At 44.8% G+C, this 22344-nt stretch overlaps 4 protein-coding genes and 1 non-coding gene across 7 annotated transcripts in view; 3 read left to right on the forward strand and 2 right to left on the reverse strand.

Annotated features, from left to right (window-relative positions):
* The first annotated feature begins 87 nt into the window (after positions 1–87).
* On the forward strand, positions 88–3752 carry LOC6552053 (glycine dehydrogenase (decarboxylating), mitochondrial). Its single transcript, XM_001980653.3, has 6 exons — positions 88–337; positions 498–576; positions 783–1309; positions 1383–2116; positions 2175–3504; positions 3565–3752. The coding sequence occupies exons 1-6, from the start codon at positions 155–157 to the stop codon at positions 3673–3675; spliced, it is 2964 nt and encodes a 987-aa protein (XP_001980689.1). The 5' UTR covers positions 88–154; the 3' UTR covers positions 3676–3752.
* A 36-nt stretch (positions 3753–3788) lies between these two features.
* LOC6552052 (NAD-dependent protein deacetylase Sirt6) lies at positions 3789–4945 on the reverse strand. Its single transcript, XM_001980652.3, has one exon. It carries the CDS (start codon positions 4922–4924, stop codon positions 3947–3949), a length of 978 nt encoding a protein of 325 aa, XP_001980688.2. The 5' UTR covers positions 4925–4945; the 3' UTR covers positions 3789–3946.
* A 423-nt stretch (positions 4946–5368) lies between these two features.
* Positions 5369–7177, forward strand: LOC6552051 (ruvB-like helicase 1). The gene is made up of 3 exons (XM_001980651.3): positions 5369–6417; positions 6475–6673; positions 6751–7177. The coding sequence occupies exons 1-3, from the start codon at positions 5601–5603 to the stop codon at positions 7103–7105; spliced, it is 1371 nt and encodes a 456-aa protein (XP_001980687.1). The 5' UTR covers positions 5369–5600; the 3' UTR covers positions 7106–7177.
* A 311-nt stretch (positions 7178–7488) lies between these two features.
* LOC6552041 (serine/threonine-protein kinase par-1) overlaps positions 7489–22344 on the forward strand; it is a 44785-nt gene continuing 29929 nt past the window's right edge. For all 3 annotated transcript variants that reach the window (XM_015154565.2, XM_001980650.3, XM_015154569.2), the window contains exon 1: positions 7489–8129. The gene's annotated coding sequence lies outside the window, so the exon portion shown is untranslated. The remainder of the gene's footprint in view (positions 8130–22344) is intronic.
* Trnas-gcu lies at positions 21797–21878 on the reverse strand. The gene has a single exon. It is a non-coding gene; the product is annotated as a tRNA-Ser (tRNA).

Here is a 22344-nt window from a genome sequence, read left to right on the forward strand (position 1 = left end):
GTTGAATATTTCTATCTACTGGAGAGAAGAACTGATAAGCCCTCGCCTTATCATCTCAAATGGAAAAATCTTTCCAGCCGCAAATCAGTCATCTACTGAAATCCGCGTGGAGCGGACGTGCCTGAATTGTGGGGGAATTCGACTAAACCATACCATGCAGCGATTTTTGGGAAGGAGCCTAAGGAGCCAAAGCCTGCTGCTGCGATGTGGTCATCGCTATCTGGCCACCACTCCTGCGGAGGAGGTCATATTTCCCACCAAATCCGACTTTCCCAGCCGCCACATAGGACCTCGCAAGACGGATGTGGTGGCCATGCTGGATACTTTGGGCTTCAAGGTAGGCAGGTCACCCAAAAGCTTTGCTCAGATCAGATTGCTTCTCAGATACAAGTGGCAAAACGAAAGTGTTTAAAATGAAACTATAAGATAGCAATCTTCTGGATTCCGGTATGCCCAGATTCTGATCAAACCAAGTTTACTTTTTACCCACACTTTAGTCCCTGGCTGAGCTCACTGAGAAAGCTGTGCCCCAGAGCATTCAACTGAAGAGGGAACTCGACCTGGACAAACCTCTGAGTAAGTAGCGCCACTTTGCAATCCCGAAATAGCTGAAAAACAAGGCGGCAATCAATGGACCCCCTGGCGTGTTCGCAGGCGCTGATAAGGCGGTGATAAGCCAGGTTCAGCGGGGTCCCTCCGAGTTATCAGTGTTTTGACTGTCCCCACGCATGAACTTCGATTCTTCGTCTGCGTCTGGCTGACAACAACTTTCCGTTCTGCAGATGAGCACGAGCTGATCCGCCGCATACGCGACATCTCGCTAAAGAACCAGCTGTGGCGCTCCTACATCGGCATGGGCTACCACAACTGCCATGTGCCGCACACCATTATCCGGAATATGTTCGAGAATCCGGGCTGGACCACTCAGTACACCCCGTACCAGCCGGAAATCGCCCAGGGCCGCCTGGAGTCCCTGCTGAACTATCAGACCCTGGTGTCCGATCTCACCGGCTTGGACGTGGCCAATGCCTCGCTCTTGGACGAGGGAACCGCCGCCGCCGAGGCCATGTGCCTGGCCACCAGGCACAACAAGCGGAAAAAACTTTACCTCTCCAACAGGGTACATCCCCAGACCCTGTCCGTGGTCCAGACGCGAGCTGAAGCCTTGGAGCTGGAAATCGTGGTGGGCCCTATTGAACAGGCGGATCTGCGCAGTCGCGAATTGGCTGGCATTCTTCTCCAGTACCCAGATACTTATGGTGATGTCAAGGACTTCGAGGATGTCGCTGCTTTGGCCAAGAAAAATGGGGTAAGCTGGAATATTTACTTCGGAAAACTTGGACTTGAACTTGGCTATAGCGTTCTCTCTGGTTTCCTTGTAGACCCTCGTGGTGGTGGCGACCGATTTGTTGTCCTTGACCCTGCTGCGTCCGCCGGCGGAATTCGGCGCGGACATTGCCGTGGGAACCTCCCAGCGGTTGGGAGTGCCACTGGGATACGGCGGCCCCCATGCCGGATTTTTCGCCTGCAAGCAGAGCTTGGTGCGGCTGATGCCGGGAAGGATGATTGGCGTGACCAGGGACATGGACGGAAACGATGCCTATCGCCTAGCCCTGCAAACCAGGGAGCAGCACATCCGGCGGGATCGGGCTACCAGTAACATTTGCACGGCACAGGCTCTTCTGGCCAACATGTCGGCCATGTACGCCATTTACCACGGTCCGGAGGGTCTGAAGGCCATGGCCAACCGCATCCACCACTTCACGTTGACCCTGCACACGGGACTCCTGGGAGCGGGCCACGAGGTGATCAACAAGAACTTCTTCGACACACTGCACATTAGACTGGGTGGAGGTCAATCTCTGGAGGATCTGAAGGAGCGTGCCGAGCACAAGCGCATTAATCTCCGATATCTGGAGGATGAAACTGTGGGCGTGGCCCTAGATGAAACGGTCAGCGTGGCGGACGTGGACGATCTGTTGTGGGTCTTCAAGGCAGAGGCCACTGTGGAGCACATTCTGGCGCGTAAAGATGTGCTTAAGAACTCGATTGAGAACTCCAAGTTCCTGCGTACTTCGCCCTATCTGCAGCACCCTATTTTCCAGAGCTATCACAGGTAAGAGTTTCGAAAGCTCCAGAAATCATTCAACTTGAAAGCCCTTCCATCCGCACAGCGAATCCCGCATGGTGCGCTACATGAAGAAGTTGGAGAACAAGGACATCTCCCTGGTGCACTCCATGATCCCCTTGGGATCCTGCACTATGAAGCTGAACTCCACCACCGAGATGATGCCCTGTTCCTTCCGCCACTTCACCGATATCCATCCTTTCGCGCCGGTAGAACAAGCCCAGGGCTTCCATCAGATGTTCAAGGAACTGGAGCACGACCTATGCGAGATTACGGGATACGACAATATCTCCTTCCAGCCCAACTCGGGCGCCCAAGGAGAATATGCCGGCCTGAGAGCCATCAGGAGTTACCACGAACACCGAAACGAAGGTCACAGAAATATTTGCCTGATTCCCATCTCCGCCCACGGCACAAATCCAGCTTCTGCACAAATGGCGGGCATGAAGGTGGAGCCCATTAGGATTCTGTCGAATGGCTCCATCGACATGGCACACCTTAGAGCTAAGGCAGAGGAGCACGCCCACGAGTTATCCTGCCTAATGATCACCTATCCATCGACAATGGGCGTATTCGAGGAAACGGTTGCCGATATATGCACCCTGATCCACAAGCATGGCGGACAGGTGTACCTGGATGGAGCCAATATGAATGCCCAGGTTGGGCTGTGCCGGCCTGGCGATTATGGCAGCGATGTTTCGCATCTCAACCTGCACAAGACCTTCTGCATTCCGCATGGAGGAGGTGGTCCTGGAATGGGCCCCATCGGCGTGAAAGCCCATTTGGCACCCTACCTTCCCGGACATCCTGTTGTCAGCCCGTTGAGCAGCGAGGAGCACAGCTTCGGCGTGGTATCCGCCGCTCCCTTCGGAAGCTCTGCCATTTTGCCCATATCCTGGTCGTACATTAAACTCATGGGCAGTAGGGGCTTGAAGAGGGCCACCCAGGTGGCCATTCTCAATGCGAACTACATGTCCAAGAGGCTGGAGCAGCACTACAAGACTCTCTACAAGGCACCCAACTCGCAGCTGGTTGCGCATGAGTTCATTTTGGATATACGCGACCTGAAGAAGTCGGCCAACATCGAGGCAGTGGATGTGGCCAAGCGACTCATGGATTATGGCTTCCATGCGCCAACCATGTCTTGGCCCGTCGCTGGAACCCTGATGATCGAGCCCACTGAATCGGAGGACAAGGAGGAGTTGGACAGGTTCTGCGATGCCATGATATCCATTCGAGAGGAGATTGCCGAGATCGAGGCGGGGCGCATGGACAAGGCAGTCAATCCACTGAAGATGTCTCCTCACACCCAAGCTCAGGTGATCTCGGATAAGTGGGATCGGCCATACACACGGGAGCAGGCTGCCTTCCCAGCTGTAAGTTCATTGCATTTTTCAATATTTATTTACACAACTATATTCCAATTTTTGCTGCAGATCTTTGTTAAGCCAGATGCCAAGATCTGGCCCACTGTGGGCCGGATCGATGATGCCTATGGTGACAAGCACCTTGTGTGCACCTGTCCACCCATTTTGCCTGATTTATAAGGCACTTTAGTTTTAAGACCAACATGCGATTTACATTTAACTACTTCTTAAATAAACCCCTTAAAGTATCCTTTGTATTAGAAAGCTTTTTATTTTTCTTGTTCAACTAATTGATAAATTAAGTGCTACACTTGACTGTTTATGTACGAACATTCAGTCATGTATGGTACATTTAGCAATGAAGCAATATACTTTTTTAAAATAAATAAAAATTAACTTATAAAATACCGCAAATGCTAGATTTCAACTTTTTAAACTAGTGGCTATAAACTTACTTGTACTTAGTTTTCTTAGCTTTAGATTCAATTTTGGAATCTTTTACACATTTTCTATACTGTCTGTGGAAGGTATTTACATTGCTTGTGGGTATGGTCCACTCCACTGGCTCGGGCTGCTTTGTGGGATCGGATGCCTCCGAATATTCGGGTATCTCAACACCCAATAGCTTACAAACCTTGGACAAAACCACATCCACATAGCTGGACACGATTAAGTTAGCCTTTTTGTCATGTTTTGTGGGCTGCAGATTACAAATGACAAATTTTCCACCGCGTTTTAGATTTTTCAAAGGCAGATCTCCGCTGGGAACGATCTGCAAAGTGGTTCCAAGCGCAATATTTAGGTCAGCGATGGTGGAGTGCATCACACCCATTTCAAGGTCGTTTTCGGGAAGATCATGTTCCCAGTCCAGAACATTATCGTATAGGATTCCCGATCTGCAGCTACGACCTTTGCTCTCCATAGAAGATTTGCAGGCACGTTGCAGGCATTTTTGACCCACTGTTTCCACGGCAGATGGGCTCACAAATTGCCGTCTGCACTTCCTACACTGTTCGACGTAAATGTTGCCGTGCAACTCGGAAAGATACTTCCGATTCAGTCCGGATTTCAAGTGGAGCCCATCAATATTCTGGGAGATTACGTACTGCACATAGCCACTTTCGATTAGGGCTATGATGGCCATGTGGGTCTTAGTCGGTCTGGCTTCATCGAAGGAGACATTGAAGTCCGGCTTCTCGCCCTTCTCCTCCAGCGTCCAAACGCCCTTGGGTCCGCGGAAGTCCGGAATCCCTGCGGACGTACTGATCCCAGCTCCCGTGTGGAGAACTACATGGCCGGATTTCTTGATCAAATCAGCCAGCTCCTGGCACTTTTCGGCCACAATCTCATCGCTGTCGAAACTCTCTGGTGCTCCCAGGACTCCCTTGTTGTCGTAGGCTGACAATCCATCCGCGTAGTTGCAGCTCATGCTTGGATATAGGTTTGGTCTTCCTTAAAAGCTTTAATTATATCTCGTTGACTTTAATTTGTTTATATTTTGTGCGGTTAAGGGAGTCCATCGAGATTTTATTGTTTATAATATGACCGTATCTTGAACGCTGCAAAATCTTTTAGCCGTGCCTAGTGAAATTACACTATGCACTTAACGAAAACTATAAGTTACAATAAGTTTTGCAGCTTAGTTCAAATATAAAAAACATCAAAAGCATAAAGTATTGTTACATTAAATATTAAGTTTGTTAGATATAAATGTTCTTCAACATTTTTAAAATTGTATCGATGTGTTTCCTAGCTATATTTGTTGTATTATTTAAAAACAGTTTCAGGCAGTTATAATAAATAATTGTATTTTCGACTTTGTTGTTCAGTGTGCCGAAGCGCTGAGCACACATGCTGGGATTTTCCACTCGCACGGTCACACTGGAACCCCGCGCGGCCGACAAAACGAAGTGTGCTTCTATTTTCCAATCAAATCGCCGGCAGGAAAACAAATTTCGTCCAGGGCAACGGGACAATAGCTTGTTTGATCGTTGCAGCGCTTGAATTCACATTAAAATTCACCCTCGGGCGAAGAAGAGAACAGCTGAAACCGGAAACGGGTCAGAGTATCAGAGCATCAGCAAGGACACGGATTCAGAGGCGCCATGAAGATCGAGGAAGTCAAGAGCACCGTGCGCACCCAGCGCATCGCAGCCCACAGCCACGTGAAGGGATTGGGTCTGGACGAGGTGGGAGCTGCCGTGCACAGTGCAGCCGGACTGGTGGGTCAGAAGGCGGCACGCGAGGCAGCCGGCATTGTGGTGGACCTCATCAAATCGAAGAAGATGGCCGGAAGAGCCCTGCTGCTGGCCGGGCCACCGGGCACTGGCAAAACCGCCATTGCTCTGGCCATTGCCCAGGAGCTGGGCAACAAGGTGCCCTTCTGTCCCATGGTCGGATCGGAGGTCTTCAGCAATGAGATCAAGAAGACCGAGGTGCTGATGGAGAACTTCCGCCGCTCCATTGGTCTGCGCATTCGCGAGACCAAGGAGGTGTACGAGGGCGAGGTTACGGAACTCACTCCCGTGGAAACCGAGAATCCCATGGGCGGATATGGCAAGACCATCAGTAATGTGGTCATCGGCTTGAAGACAGCCAAGGGCACCAAACAACTCAAGCTGGATCCCAGCATCTTTGATGCCTTGCAAAAGGAAAAGGTGGAGGTGGGCGATGTCATCTACATAGAGGCCAACAGCGGTGCCGTGAAGCGTCAGGGTCGCAGCGACACCTTTGCGACCGAGTTTGATCTCGAAACCGAGGAGTATGTGCCGCTGCCCAAGGGCGACGTCCACAAGAAGAAGGAGGTTATCCAGGATGTTACTCTGCACGATCTGGATGTGGCCAATGCTCGCCCACAGGGCGGCCAGGATGTGCTCTCCATGATGGGCCAGCTCATGAAGCCGAAGAAAACTGAAATCACTGGTTAGCTGCGTAATTTCCTTTCCATTCAGATTTACTAATGTATTCCTTGATGAGCAGACAAACTACGCATGGAGATCAACAAGGTGGTGAACAAGTACATTGACCAGGGCATAGCCGAGCTGGTTCCCGGAGTCCTCTTCATCGACGAGATTCACATGCTCGATCTGGAGACCTTCACCTACCTACACAAGTCCCTGGAATCTCCCATTGCCCCAATTGTGATTTTCGCCACCAATCGCGGACGCTGCGTTATTCGGTAAGAACTATTGCGCTAGTTAACTGCAATAGTAAGGGTATAACTTTAATACCCGGTTATATCTGTCCCTTCTCCAGTGGCACCACCGACATAGTTTCGCCGCACGGAATTCCGCTGGATCTGCTCGATCGTTTGCTGATCATCCGCACACTCCTCTACTCCACTGCCGACATGGAGCAGATTATCAAGCTGCGCGCCCAGACCGAGGGACTGCAGCTGGAGGAGAACGCCTTCGCACGTCTCAGCGAGATTGGAACCAGCTCCACGCTGCGCTACGCCGTCCAGCTGCTGACCCCGGCCCACCAGATGTGCAAGGTGAACGGACGCAACCAGATCAGCAAGGACGATATCGAGGATGTGCACTCGCTCTTCCTTGACGCCAAGCGCTCCTCGAAGCATTTGTCCGAAAAGAACAATAAGTTTATGTTGTAAGTTTGACGATTCCAGCTGAATTGTAATTCCATTTGCACGGATTTCCCAGTAAAAGAATGATAAGCAATTTTATTGTATTTACGTGGTACTGTGAAGAAATTTAAAAGTCTCTCAAAATGGCGCTCAATATATCGATAAGAAAAGTGTGTACACACTTCAGCTGAAAATAAATCGATAACACGTGGAGGGTGTATTAGCTAGATTAGGGTGAGTCCAGAAATTTCATTAAGTTGTTTATTAAATTAATGGTGAAAGACTATAATATTTAAAAGTGTTCGAAAATCCAACCTTTTTTCGTATACAAAATATCGGTTGTTTTTTTGGATTATTATTACTTAAACTCTCGTTGGCCCGATATGGCAACTCCCTCACGCGCCACCTTGCAATTTCCCACCCTGCGACATCAGCTGTGCGCGTTGTTTGGTCAACCATTCCGATTGGTGGTGAGTTCAGTTACTCAACGAGCGTCGAGCTGCGCACTGCCCCAAAATTAATAGCCAGAAAGCTCCGCGGAAGTGCATGCAGTAAATAGTATATTCAACGATTCGAGTCGCGGCGTGGGCGTCTTCTTCTTTCTCGGCCCGTTCCCCTCGCGTCGCGCATCTAGCCTCTCGCTCGCTCCAACGACGCCGGCAATTGCACTTGGCGTGCGTGTGTGTGTGTTTAGTGTGAGTGCGTGTGCGTGTGTGGTTTTCCGAAAGAATGTGAAATCATAATAAAAGTCGCGATTTGTTGTTGCTATTCGGCGCAATTAGCCACTATTTAACGCACATGTGTGTGTTTCGAGCTTATTCGTGTGTGCACAAAGCCAAGAGTTTCGCTTTGGCGGAAATAAATGCAATCCTGATGGCAGGATCAAGGTAAAATGGAAACATTTGGGATCTATTGCATGAATGAACCAATGTTGAAGAAGCAGCACAAGCAGCAGCAGCAACAACAACACAGCGGCAGCTAGGAGAGCGAAAGAGAGCGAAGGCAAACAAACGAAAATACAACAATAAAAAGCAAGGAACAACAACAAGAGGTAAGTGCGTGTGCGTGTGCGTGAGATGGCGTGTGTGTGTGGGTCTGGAACTGGAGGCCGCACCTCCCAATCAGAAAATTAGTGCTGTGTGGGTGCGCGTTACACTTTTTTGTACTTATTTCCTTTCGGCCTTAACTGTTATTATTATTTAAGTAGCACGAACGAGGGAATTACATAATTTCGGTTCTTATTTTGTGTCTCTCTTTGAGGCTCCGAATAGAAAGCGAAAGTATTCTTATGGGAACACCAGCGTGTGCGTGTGTGTTTCTTTTATTTATGAATGGTGATTATGAGACTGGATAATTAATTGCCAGCATACGTTGTGATTTGAGTTTTGTGCGTTAACCAGTTGAGTGGCTATCTGTCTCGTTTGCACCCACAGCTGGTCATAAATCAAATAAGAATTTCACGCCACACAAATGAAAAGCAACAAACAAAAGAGACGAAGCGATGAACTCCCTCGCTCTGATCAGAACGGGAAGAAGAAGCAGCGGCATTTGCAGCTGCGCCAAGCGATCATTTTCGCATACTTTTTCTTAATTTGTTTGTGCCGAGCCATTTTTAATGTGAAAATCTTGCGGGCGAAAATTGGTCGCCGCAGTTGGCCAAAAACATAACACATAAACAACACATTTTATGAGGCGCCGGTGGCGGCGCAATTACACAAAAAGAAATTCATACATTTTAGCTTTAAATATCGACGATTTTAATTAGGTGTAAGTTGTATTTGTCAAAATCGTTGAGACGGAGTGTTTAAAATTTGATATTGTATTATAAAGAGCAAATGCTTTGTAAAATTTGCTTATTTAAATGTAAAATATAAATTTTTCTCTGTGGAGCGAATTCGCCCACGAGCCAGTATCTCTTTCTCTCTAATGCACCCTCTCTCTTTCTCACGCGATCGTTGCCAAATTTCAATTCACGCCCGCTGTTTTTGGCCCTACACTGCGGAAGATCCGTTAACTGGTTCGAGTCTGATTGGATTTTATGTAATTTCGTAGCACAGTGGTGTTTCGATACAATGAACGGAAAGCAAAGATTTATTATTATATAAACAATTCAAAACGTTTCGGTATTTTGGCGTTATACAAATTATATTTTGCTTTTAAAACCATTTTTTCAATAAAATGCATAAACATCACCCTGTGAACAGCACCATATTTCCGTTCCGCCGCGTCTTATTTCAAAAATATTTTATGGCGGCCGAAAAGGCCAATACAAATACACACACAAAATACAGCAGAAAAACGACTTGAGCGTGTCGGTGTTGACGTTAATGAACTACAACAACAATTATGTACGTTTTGTAGACGGCAGCAAACAGGCAACAAAACAACAACTACATTTCACCGCAGTTCCTTTGTTGTTTCTGCGCCTTTGCTTTTGCTAACGATTTTTTTTCTTTTTGGAACTGACTTTGGCTATAAGGCAAATTTATGTTTGTCCATTTGCTTGCAATTAGTTTATGAAGTCAACTGCGCGCTGAAATATAAATATGTACAAATATATATGCACATGCATTGTCCATGTTTCCCTGTTTCAGAAAGCCAATTTTGGTCCCGAGTTCGATACCCAATCGAAAAATGGAGTTTTTTGAATAACTTTTAAATCGAGAATTGCACTTAATTGATCGTGGTGTTAACAAAACGGTTTTTTCAGTAACAATTACTTTTAAATCTGGTGTGCTTTTTTACAAATTCAATACTCATGGGTGTTTGATAGTTTAGTGTTGAGTTTTCAGAGTTTTCACTTTACTACGCTAAGCTACTTAACGTCAAATCCTCCACTCTTAGTTATTTATTGTCATTTGCTGCCGCTGCTGCGTCGACATTTTTGCATTTCACTGCAAAGCCCATAAGTACAGTAGTACTTCTCTATAGGCAGCACATCCAAAGAATTAGACTTACATCTCAACGGTATACATATAGAACTGTAAGATAAAAAATGAATTTAATAAGGAGTAAAGCAACGCAGCTGTGAATATTTGTAGCATACTTTCGAACTCCCTTTTAATTGGTTTGAGACCTCTTAGTGGAAATTTGCAAGGAGTCACCTCCGTGGATGTAGCTCTGTATTTTCCATTTCTGCTTTATGCGCTCTTGTAATTGTTTGCCCTTCGCAAGGTTGTTCCCACTGTGCGTGGGCGGTGCGGGGGCGTGGGTTGCGGCAGTGGCAGCGGTTTTTCTAAAAAACATTTTGTTGGGCTGCCAAACAAAAGCAACAGCTGCGTTCTGCTTTGGCCGCTGCTTTCGGGCCTTTGTGAATGTGCAGCAAACAGCCTTGTAAGCGCCACCCACACAAAGAGGCGGACCACACAAAAAGTTGTATGTTGTATGGTCACCAACACAGACGCGCCGAGCACAGCATCTGCACCGTGTACAGTAGTTCTGGCATCCAAGCGCGCCTGTGTGTGTGTGTGTGTGTGTGTGTGTGTGTGTGTGTGTGTGTGTGTGTGTGTGTGTGTGAGCGTCTGTAGAGGCAACTATGACGTGAGCAGCAGCTGTCAAAGTCGCCCACGCCTCAAGTCGCGCTTAAAAGCGTCATGTGCTCAGCTGAGCGCGTCTAGCCGCTCTCCCCTCTCTCTCTCTTTCTTGCGACCCCTCTCTTTCGCTCTTACAGTCTGAAGGCTTGTGCACGTGTGCGTTCGTCACCGCTTGAGATTTTCAGCTTTCTAGTCAGCGATTTAAATGTTAACTATACCTCCAGGCTCCAAGTTACATTTCTATAGAAATGGCAGTGCCCACATCAAAAAGTTTCTTGGTTTCGCCTCAAAAATCTTTGTAGAGTTATAATCTGTATCTCTAAATTAACCAACGCAATATTGTTTATCTTGAAAATGCGGCTATAAGCAAGGTTCTTAATTACTTGCCTTTTTGAGATGAACATAAAAAATTGGATGCATTTCGATAAGACAAAAGACTCGTGCTTATCGTATCCCAATTTACTGAGTTGTGGCCCAAGACTCTTGCTCAGTTTCAATTAAAATTGCATAAAAGAAACGTTTTACCTGCCAGCCAGCCAGCCAGCCAGCCAGCCACTTCATTCAACATGAATTTTGCACTAAATTCATTTGGGGACAACTCCCACATGTGTGTGTGTGTGTCTTTCTCAGAATCTCTACTGTATTCACATTCGTACTCGTTTCATTGCACTTTGGGTCTTCGGCTCGGGCCACATACTACACCACAACAATGAGCCATGGCATAATAAACTTTGCCATTTGTGCCTCATCTTGCCTGCCGCTTCTTCATTGCCCCTGTTTGTCTAGGTCTTCTGGCAGTGCTTCTTTTTTGGTTTTTGGTTTTTTCTAACCTTGTGCCAATAAAATTGAGAAAACAACCCAAGATCTGCAACGCACACACAAAATGAAAAACTAGAAATGTTTCTAACACAATTTTCTACTTGCCTTGCCATTGTGGGCCAAGAGTGTGGGCGAAATGTGGAAAGGGGAAAGTGTGTGCGAAGTGCTAGGGAAAATTGAGTGTGTCGAGCGGCATTTAATTTCTTGCTGGTTATTTTGGCTAGACATCTCGGTTACGCCTCAGTTGCACCGCTAGATGGCGCCAGTCGCCAGTCAGCAGCACGTTCCCAATTAATCGCTCATTTCAACCACGAGCATCCAACTATCAGTTGCCGCTGCTCTGATCAACACCTCCAATTCGAGCGTGTGTGTGTGTGTGTGTGAGTCTGAGTGTGAGTGGGCCGCGCCAGGTGAGTGGGCCCGTTAAAAGCGCCCCGGTGACTCAACTCAGCTCAACTCAACTCACCGAGCGCTCTGCTCATTTCATTCTCCACGACAAAAGGCAGAAAGCCTACGGTCGATCAGAAGCAGGTGCACTGCAAAAAATAACAGAAAATATTTTTAGAAATTCGGAAAATCGTACATTATGGATTTTTATATTATTATGCTCTAGCAATGACTTATAAACCAACTACTGTTCAAGAATGCCAGGTTTTTATCATACGAAATTCAAAACTTTTTCTTTTCCCACTTTCGGAGCTTGGAATTTCTGTTATCACCAACATATATGATAAGATAAGTGCTATCTTATAGGGCATTAGTCTCTAAGACCTTAGTTAAACAGCCTACACCCTCTACCAATTCAAAGAGACTTCCGAAAATAGTTATGAAGATCCTCAGATGGGGAACGCAATAAGATGTTTTTTCCAGTGCATGAAATTGACTGTGTGAACATTTGTACGTGCCGATAATGTGGTGTAAATATTTGCAAGCAATCGAGCAGCTCACCTGGACTCGCGCATACATAATGTACTACCAGTCTGTGTCTTACCTTTTCCCTTATTTTGGTCGTGTCATTTACTCGCCGCTGTTTTCAGTGCTGGTTGTGGTTCCTGGTGGGGCTGAGTTGCCTAAAAGTCTGCGCTTATCAACGAATTTTTGGGGGACGTGCGGCGACTCAATTTACTTATTGCCGCACCTTAACCGCCGAGCAACAAATGCAGAAGCAAGAGGTGAGAAAGAAGAGCGCCCTGGCGAAAGGCGAAAAATGCATGATTCATGCGCTTGGTATTTCGGTGCGCTGCGGAGGCGTGCACTGAAAACAATTGGCTATATGGAGGTGGCTATATTCCGTTTTTTCTCCAAGTGTGAAGCGATGGGCGTGGTCTGTGGGTGAGTGGGACAAACTGCTGTGGGTGGTTGAGCATTAGGGGAGCTTTCGGTTTCCCGGCTGCCTGCTTGTTAATTTTAATTGATTTTAATTTGATTTGCTCAAAGTGAATTTTGTTTGGCCAACGCTAAAGTTTTTTATAGACGTTTCTCCCTCTCCTTCCATTTCTTGCTCCTGCTGCTCTTCAAATAAATTGAATTTCTGAGCACATATATTGGGTTGATGGGGAATGGGGTATGGGGGAGTCGGCAAATGGCTGACCCACTTACGGGCTAGAGAAATGCTACTTGTAGAAAATATTTTTGCTAAATATTGCAGTGGAAAGAAAGCACTTTGCATTCCACATTGCAATCATCCCGCCCGAAAAACCCATCCAAACAAACAAAAGAAGCATGAAAACAAACACACTCTGGAGCCATGCCATCTGTCCTTCTCCAGCAAGTATCTAGTTCTCCAGAGGATCTTTCACCTGGCAGCCTTTGCACTTTGTTAGCTCATTGAGGTGCCGCCGGGAGTTGCTGTCGACTTGAGTAGCTGCTCCAAGCTCCAAGCTCCAAGCTCCAACTCCAACTCCTTCATTTCCCTCGTGAATTTCCCGCCTTTCTTCGCCGTCCCGCTTTTCCTGATTCACCTGCTGCTTGTGAGCTTAATGAAATCCACAATGTTACCTACGTACATAGCCACACATAAATTCCCTTGTATGATGCTGTTTTTGAAAAGGGGCATTTCTGTTTTCCAAATCAATTGGGTCATGGAATGAGGTTTATATTTTGCAAAGAATATATTTTTGCTGAAAATGATTCATACATAGTACCCTTAAAATTGAACAAAACAATTATAATTTCCAGTAAAATGCTTGACAATGGGAACTTCTGCATTCGGCTACGTGACGAATGCAGGTCTTAATGCACTTTGCCGCCGTCCGTTGTCAGTCAAGCGGTAAAGAAGGAGAATGCATGTCGCTCGGATGAGCTGTTTGCACGGAGGAGGTGTGTTTGGGTTTGCGGGTGTTTGTTTGTCTGGATGCAGTGGGATGAAAGCTGGAAGGGATGTGCAGCCAGCCATCGACATGCCTTTGTGGGGCCGTGTCTTTTGTTGCTTTTATCCTGGCCATAAAGTTCAAGGAGCTGGATTGAATCCTGCTCGCCTCCTTGCCACTCTCTCTTCACACACATTTGTCAGTGCCTTGTCTTGGGAAATACACTGCAAAAAATACAGTAGCTAATAAGAAAGGAGCATATATTACCAACTAGACCAAAGATTACCCATAACTGCTCCTACTATGAATCCCTTGAAGTAGAGGTGGATATTTTTCTCTGTGTACTGCTGGACGTGGACCACCCGATGATGCCGGGAATGCATTTTATGCGCATTATTAAGTAATGCCGGGGGTTGAGGTCACGTGGGTGGCACAAAATCGCTTTGCTTCTCAACCGAACCGTTTAGAAGTATTTATTGTGGATTCTCCAAATGGGTTTCCTCCTCGGCCAGAGGGGGATTACAGCGCAGCGCGCGAATGGAATTTGTAATGTGGATGGCAACTGAAAGGATATTGAGCGAAATGCATCTCAAAAGGTTGTTATGAGAGTGAAGCGTTGCCATCCGAGTTCTTGAAGGCATTGTCCAATATTTGCAATCGATTTGCATTCTGCAATAGCTGCAAAAAGTAATTGATTTCATGAAAATACGACTAGAATTGAAGAAATATTGATATTATGGAAATGGGATTTTGACTGCAACCAAATTGATCATCAGAATTATAAATAAATCCTTCTGATTTCCTCATCTCTGACCGCTTTGTTTTAAGAGCTCCTATAACCTTTTTTTCCGCTGATTGAGAAAATGCTTTGGCAGTTCATTTACCTACATGTGTCATGCTTTTTGTCCCGTCACAGTGACTGCAAATATTTTATTTACATTCCATCCAGAGAAGCCAACCTATTCGGGGCTTAACACCAAAAGTGCGGGGGACTACAAAGTTTGCAGAACTATGTATTTGCGAAATCAACACACGATGGGTGGTGCAGGTGATGGTGCAAGTGGAAGTGGAAGTGGAAGTGGAGGCATCATCGTAATGGCTGCTTCAGTGGACCAGGTAAAGGCGGTGGCGCCGAAAAGCGCAACATATTGGATGGGAAAAGGGGAGCACATCCCGGCCAGGGTTGTCACCCGCTCCTCCTTTCCGTCCTCCCTTCATATGCAATCATTTTAAATCTGGGTAAAAATGCAGCCACTTTGCCGTGCAGGCTCATCAAAAAAAGATGCGCATATGTGTGCCAGCCCAACCAGCACACATAAATAAATATATATATATATATATATATATATATATATATATGTATTTACATGTATAGGTAAAATATAGTTGTATGATGTGTGTATGTACATACATATGTGTGTATTGGGCTATATGGGTTATATTGTGGGCTTCGCGGTGCGGCATAAAAAAGTATAAATAAAATAACTTAAAAAGGGCCAACGATTCGCGGGGGCAAAAAGTTTTCCTGCACCTCCATTTGCCATTTCCCTCAATTTTGAACAGTGTAGCAAATATGCAAAACTCGCACACACACAATCAAAGAGCTGCAGACTTTTGGCATTGCCTTGCGGTTTTTTAGGAAAATGGGTGGGAAAGTGCAGGCGCCTCTGCCGCTGAAAATCCTAAAATGCTTAGCGTGGCAAAATCAATTGATGCCATTTGTTAAAACGCTTTATGGCCCTGTGTGAGTGGGGAAAGTGTGCCTGTGAGTGAGTGCATTAAATATGCATGTATGTGTGTGCGAAGCAGAATTTTCCGAGAGAGATTTTCGGTTAAGAGTCGCCTCTGAATTGCATGACTTGAACGATTGTCCTGGAAGCTGCACATCCTGCAATACGATTTTATGGGCCCTTTTCATTGTTCGATTCTTTTTATATGAGAGTGCAAAGAGGCTTTTCTAGCAGCTTAAAATTTTAATTCCACCATTACCTTGCAAAATCAAGTAACAATACGGTTTAACAAGCAATCAGCTGCCTTGCAGATATTTAATGCAATAGATATCGATTATTGCCCTTCAAGTTTATGGGGTTGTAACAGATTACTTCTGGCTTCATAAAAATGGCGTTCTATAAAAATTAAGGCTTTCATACGAAAAACTTTCCGTAAACAAAAATAGAAAACATGCTACAAAATATATTTTTTAGTATCGATTGGCACAAATAGGGAATACAAAGTTTCGAAACCGGACGTAGACTTTCCCATTTTCTTTCATTTTTATGCCACTTTTTCGTCACACCGCTGGGGTGTGTGGGTGTGTGTGTGTTAGCCAATGTGTTCTAGCCCGTTTGTGTATGCTTAATGCCTTTGTGTTTGTGTTTAGCGCACGAATATCGGTCAAGGCTGGCAATGCAGCCAACTGGCGCACATTAGACGACGTTTGGTTGTCGCCTCAGCTGGCTCAGCGGCCTCAGCCTCTGCCTCTGATGTCTGTGCCTCATTTGTGGCAAAATATGCCACTAAATCAACACGCCAGGCGCTGCAGCAACCAGCAACTACACTTAGAGAAATTAAAGCATGCAAATAACAAGGAAAGCGGTTAGGAAATCAAGGAAGTAGCTCAAGAAATCTGAGCAGACAACAAGCAGCTAGCTTCTATATGGGTAATTTTCAAAGGTTTTTGATACTTCAATTTGGTACTTTTGATTGGATGCTTCAAGTTTTCAAAATAAATATGGTTCCAGTAAACTACGATTTTGGCAGGAACTTTTGGCGCAGTGTAGAGTAGAGATCCCACGCCTCAGTGGCGACACGTTTGTTGGCAACTCACCTGCGAAATCTCGCTGCTGGCGTTAATGACATTTCAACATAGTTCCCCGCCTCCGGCTTCCCGCACTTCTCGTTTAATTTCTCCCACCTGCGCCCGACAAAATGCTGTACATGACAATGCTACCCTGTAGCACAACAGCGCAGCACCCCCAAAAAAATGGCATTAAAAAGGTCAAGGATGTTTTTTGTGTAGGTCCTGTGGCGTGCACGCCATCTGAAGCTCAGCCCAGACCCAATTTCCCGGGCTTGGGATCCCGTGGGCGTGGTCCTGTTTAGTGCTGATTAAGTGCCCACAATTCCTGACCCAAATGTCCGATGGCAGCGTTGGCGTGTTTGTTGCTATTCTTCTGGTGGCGGTTGCACCAAAATTGCATTTGTTTTTCGGTTTTTTCCGCTCTGCTTTTTGTCGCTGGAAGGCCGTCAGTTTTGAGCCGGAAGTTTGCGTGAGCTGTAAGGGAAAGTAGAGCGGGGAAATGGAGGGAGTTTCCTGGAGGCGTTGCCGATGGGCGTGGCTGCTATGTTGTCCGTGATAAATCGAGAGGCGGTCGTACTTTTGGCCAAAAACATTGCCTATTAGCGTGTTTGGATAGGAAACGTGCACTAAAAAGCGGAAACAAGTAACTGGCAAACGTTTAAGCATTTAGGAGACATTTTATCAAACAAATTGTATAAAACGTGTTATTAAATTCAACATTTAATATCGGCTCAACTAGTAAGAGTTGATCTATACTTTGGATATCCTTTTAAACAGTAATGGGATCCTATCACATCACTGTTATTTGTTCTACAAATTGGAATAAATAAAGCTTCAAAGCTGTCAGTAATCCCAACTAAAAACCAAACAAATATACAACCACAAAGGAAAGCCAAAGCATACAAGAGTCCTTGCTGAAACACTGGCTGTACTTCAGGCTGAATCAAGGCGAGTATTATCAATTAGCGAAGCTAAAACAGAGAAGGGGGCGGGGCTTGGGGGCGGTCATTGAAGGACTCCCACATCGGGAAAGCTGCGCAGATTAATGCTGCATGCATAATCCTGTGGAGCGTAATTACCGCAGCTAGCGCTAACCCAGCAGCACCGCAACTATCAACACAGCGCTTTGATTAATTATATGATCCATGTTTGGTTTTCCGAAATCCCTCTGCCCAAGAACCGCGTCTCCTCTGGCCCGTGGCTTCTGTAAAATTAATTAAGTCGCAATGAAACAAACCAGATACCCAATCTGTTTGATGGGGGAAAAGTTAGCTGACTGCGTGCTGTCCGTCTGCTGATAAAATAACGCATACGCCGCGTTGCCGCTCGAAAATTTGCCAATTTTTGTGGCTGTCAGTGCATTAAATTTGCAGTAGTCCAACAAATGGCAATCAGCACAAGAAAGTTGCACTACGCGACACGACCAAATCATTGAAAAGTGTTCAATGCAGCTATTCCAGCAGCCGGAAATCCCCAGGATGGGGAAAACCACAGAATTCGGTGTAATCCCATTTAAGCAAGCTGCTTTTCAGCAGTTGATTTGCTTTGGCTGGCAGCGAGGAGCGTGCTTGAAATCTGCTATCAACACTTGTTTATGGAGCTGACTCCCCTTGCCACCAGTCGCATAAAGCTCTTCCGGCTAAGAACTGTGCCCAAAAGCAGAAGCGATTCCAGGCTTACGCATTTGTCGTCTTAGCAGTTGCAGCTTCTTGTGATTCGGCTGCTGGCTTTGCCACTCCCACTTCTCATGCTGCGGCGCCTCTTAATCCATTTGCCGCACGCCCAGTCACGCCCACACCCACTGGCGTATGCACGCCCTGGCAATAAAACTTTCACTCCGCCGGCCCTTTCCTCCAGGCCCTAACTTTGCTCCTGAACGAGTGCCTGCAATGTTTCCTCAACAACCGGAGGCGATGACGATGACGATGACGTTGACAGCGACAACCCAACGTCAATGAGCTTTTCTTGGCCAGGCAGCGTCAGACGGCTTTAATACCCAGCAAATTCAGTGGGATGGCCCAAGCTAAAGAGTTAATTAATTAAAAAAAGAAAGAAGCTAAGACCAAGATCAAGATAAGCCTGTGCCCTACTGTTATTTAAACTACTTTAACAGCTACTGTTATTTAAATAAATTCTAAAGTAAGTTTTAAAGTGTTTGAGAACAGGTTCTTATACAAATTCGTGTGTGGTATCTTATTTATTGTACACATACATTACTGTTTATAAATAGTTTACATTATACTACAAAACTACTCATAGTTTTACAAGACTTACGAATTCGGTATCCTTTCAGTTCATCACTTGATGCAATCCCATTCTTTTCCTTGTGTTTATGCGAGTCTATTTACTTGATTTCGCTTCTTGAATTTATTTTCGGACTGACCTACATTGATGGCTGTGGACTTGGCTACGCCAGTGCCTTTGTGCTGTCCTCCTTCGTTCTGCCTCAAGAACTTTCTGCTGTCTTTGGTTATATGCTATATGGTATGATATGCTATGGGATGGCATGGTGTGGTATGCCAACGAAAAACGTCATATGATTTTTGATTATAACGTCAATGGGACGACATAAAGCTCGCAGCTGCTCTTGGCTGCTGTCTTTCGTAGCGCCATTTCTTGTTTTAAAAATACGGAAAAGAAAAATAATGCGAGAGTAAGTATTTTAAATGTTCGACAGCTGGAAAAACGAAGAAAAAACAATGGATGAGGCTTAAATACTCTTTTAGTTGTTGGCATAGCTTAAAATAATTAAAAAGGAAAATATACAGTTGGTATTATAAATGGAAAAATCGATCTGTAGTTTGTAAGAAATCACTGAAAACAAAAGCAGCCACTTTGTGTACTTATTGACAATTATTTAAGAGTAAGCCACATAAACAGAATCAAATGCAAGGAGGCATGCCGAATGCTATATAAGGTCGGAGTTCATCGATGCATGTAAACGACAAGCCCCCAGGGCAACAAGAGTATACAAAATAGCCGAAATAATGTTGTCGGGCGACAAGAGTTCGCTTTTTCCACTTCCACTCGTCTGAATCCCCCAACTCCCAGTTGCTAACCATTCTGCCACTTTCTTCCGCCATGGGCAATGGCTTCTGGTCCTTTTGTTCTCCGCCTCTGTCGCCGTCTCTCTCGCCGCCTCTGTTGCCGTCTCTATCTCCATCTCTGGACTCTGCTTCCCGTTTCCTGCGTTTTCGTTGCGCCAAAAATATGAAAATTGCTTGTTGTCTCTGTGGTCTCCACTCTTTCGCTTGCTATTCCCAAAGCACTGGGAAAATCAAAATGTTGATATGCAATGAATACTAATGAAAAAATGGTTAGATATTAGCTAGGAATAAAACAAAAGATAGTAATTAGTGTATGAGAAGTAATTATTATTGGGAATAGTGGGTAAACCGCAAAGTAACCGCACTATACAAGAGGCCACAATAAATTGTCACAGTGTATCTATACACACTCCATTTTAGCTGTGGTAAACCCCATCAATTGTAATTTTAGCCTTTGCCTGCTTCTTGTAAGCTAAATGTCGTACATTTAGCTATTTTGTTGCCATTTCTCTTTGTTGTTCCTATTATTACGGCTGTTGAAATAGTTTTACGAGATAGTTTCGTTGCTTTGATTTCGCAGTTGGAACGAGAACAAAGATTTTCTGCCGAGATTAATCCATATTGGGATGTTTCAACAGCAAGTTTTTGATAATTAACATATTTCAATGTGAAGTATTGAGCCATTTGTTGTGGCTCCACTTTACCCACTGCCTATGGGCCAAAATAAATCGAAAATACGAAACTCATAAAGCCTGGGGTAGAATGCAAATGGGAGAGGTCTATTGTTCTAGATGGATTTTGATTGCCAAAATTGTTGAAGAGCCGCCTGGATTGAGGGAGGGGTTCGGGAAACGGCTTTGACATGCAGTATTTATCCGTTTAGCCATTTCAAATTTATAGATTGAAAGATTTAGAAACTGACAGCGTTTTACAATGATCCACGATAGTTGCCTGAACATTGTGACTGACTATGTGACGAGGCAAACGCAGCTTGGCATGCAATAAATTCCATAAGATAATCTTCACCACATAATCTGAAAGAATTTTTTATAACGTGAAATTCCAGAAGAGCAAAGGAAAATATGATAAGCAAATTATCATGCACACATACGGCTTGTAATAAAAAATCTATTTTCAACACAGAAATAAGTCAGCTTGAAATGTGCATGTATACAATACTTTGAACCAATATTATTAAGAATTTCATTTTTGTTGAGAGGAAAAGGCAATTTAACAATCGCATTAAACTTAATGCCTAAATGTATTTCATAACCCCTGGCAATTGTAGGAAAACTGGTGCAAGTGCGTACTTAGACTTTAAGTAACAACTTTTTCTGAGAAATCCGTACAAAAGAGCCACGAATTTCCACTGGGAAAAGCCTGAAACGGAACTATTCTTCAGTCTCCGATTTAAATTAACTTCCGTGGGGAAAACCCTCTTAGCTGCATTAAGGTTGCAGCTGAGCTGCGTTAAACCCCTTCTAACCACACACCATCACCATCACCATTAATTGCATATACATATACATTATGTATACACAAGCAAATGCGCACTTGTATGTGGGTTAATGTAAGTGTGAGGGTGATTTTAATCATAATTTACTAGGCCAGCGGCCACAGCTGTTGGCTTTTTCCCATTTTCCGGCGTGAGTCAATTAATAATGCGTCGAATATTAAATTTATGCAAAAAGGCAGCGTTAAGTGCATTAACAGCGTAATCCAATAAGTGTAATGAAACCACAGCTATCTCCAAAAAAGCAGGGCCGTTTAAAGCTTGTGTGCAATTTGGTAGGCCTCATTTCATTCTTGGGACTCAGTTCTTGAACCATCAGCTTAAATGTACTATTCTAACCACAAGGGAAATAACCAGAAACAGTTCTTATCTGCATAATTTAATTGGCGATAAGCCTAGTAAAATCCAGAAGAGCAACGAACCAATTTAATATATATCCTCTGGGTCAGATTGCTTAATATGCTTTTTGCTTAATTAAAGCGACATTTTTTTGTAATTGATGACAGCCCAAAGGGCCAAAATGTGTTCTGAGATCAGAAGCTGCAATTTATTTCATGAACTCATCGCTCCGCAACGGAATATTGAATCATTAATTTAGTAAATAAACACCAACAAATGTGCAATTGTGTTAACTTTCGGACTTGCGTACTTGGTAATAAATTTAGAATGGAAAAATAAATAAACAAAAAAGAACGGACGACGAGGATGGGATTCGAACCCACGCGTGCAGAGCACATTGGATTAGCAGTCCAACGCCTTAACCTCTCGGCCACCTCGTCACGTGATTTATTGCCGCATAAAAGGGTAAATATTAGCATCGATTGCGGAAGTCACTGAAATCAACAACTCTAAGTCATAAAAGTTAAACTACGACAGATAATAAATGGGCATATAAATAGCTAAATATTATTCTACAAATGGCTTTCTGCAGCTGCTATTGCAACTCAAGCCAATTCAGTGCATTCTTTTTATTGGTTGTGGTTTTAGTTGCAAATGCACGAGATAACTAAATACAGAAAACTGTCGAAATGAAAATGAACAACCGACAGTTTGTTGGCTAGGTTTGGATTTTTCTTCTTGCCATGGCATTTGCAGATACAGGGGAACGTAAGGGTTTTTGGTAACGCCCACACGCATTGCCATGCATCGTTTTGCATTTGAAATTTCACTGCCACTCGCTTGTCTAATTTATTTGCAAATTTTTGAGTGCCATATTCCCTGCTGCTGGTAACTTGTGGGTTTATA

The sequence above is a fragment of the Drosophila erecta genome, unplaced genomic scaffold (genome assembly GCF_003286155.1).
Source record: "Drosophila erecta strain 14021-0224.00,06,07 unplaced genomic scaffold, DereRS2 tig00000000-arrow-pilon, whole genome shotgun sequence".
In the NCBI taxonomy this organism is placed as follows: domain Eukaryota; kingdom Metazoa; phylum Arthropoda; class Insecta; order Diptera; family Drosophilidae; genus Drosophila; species Drosophila erecta.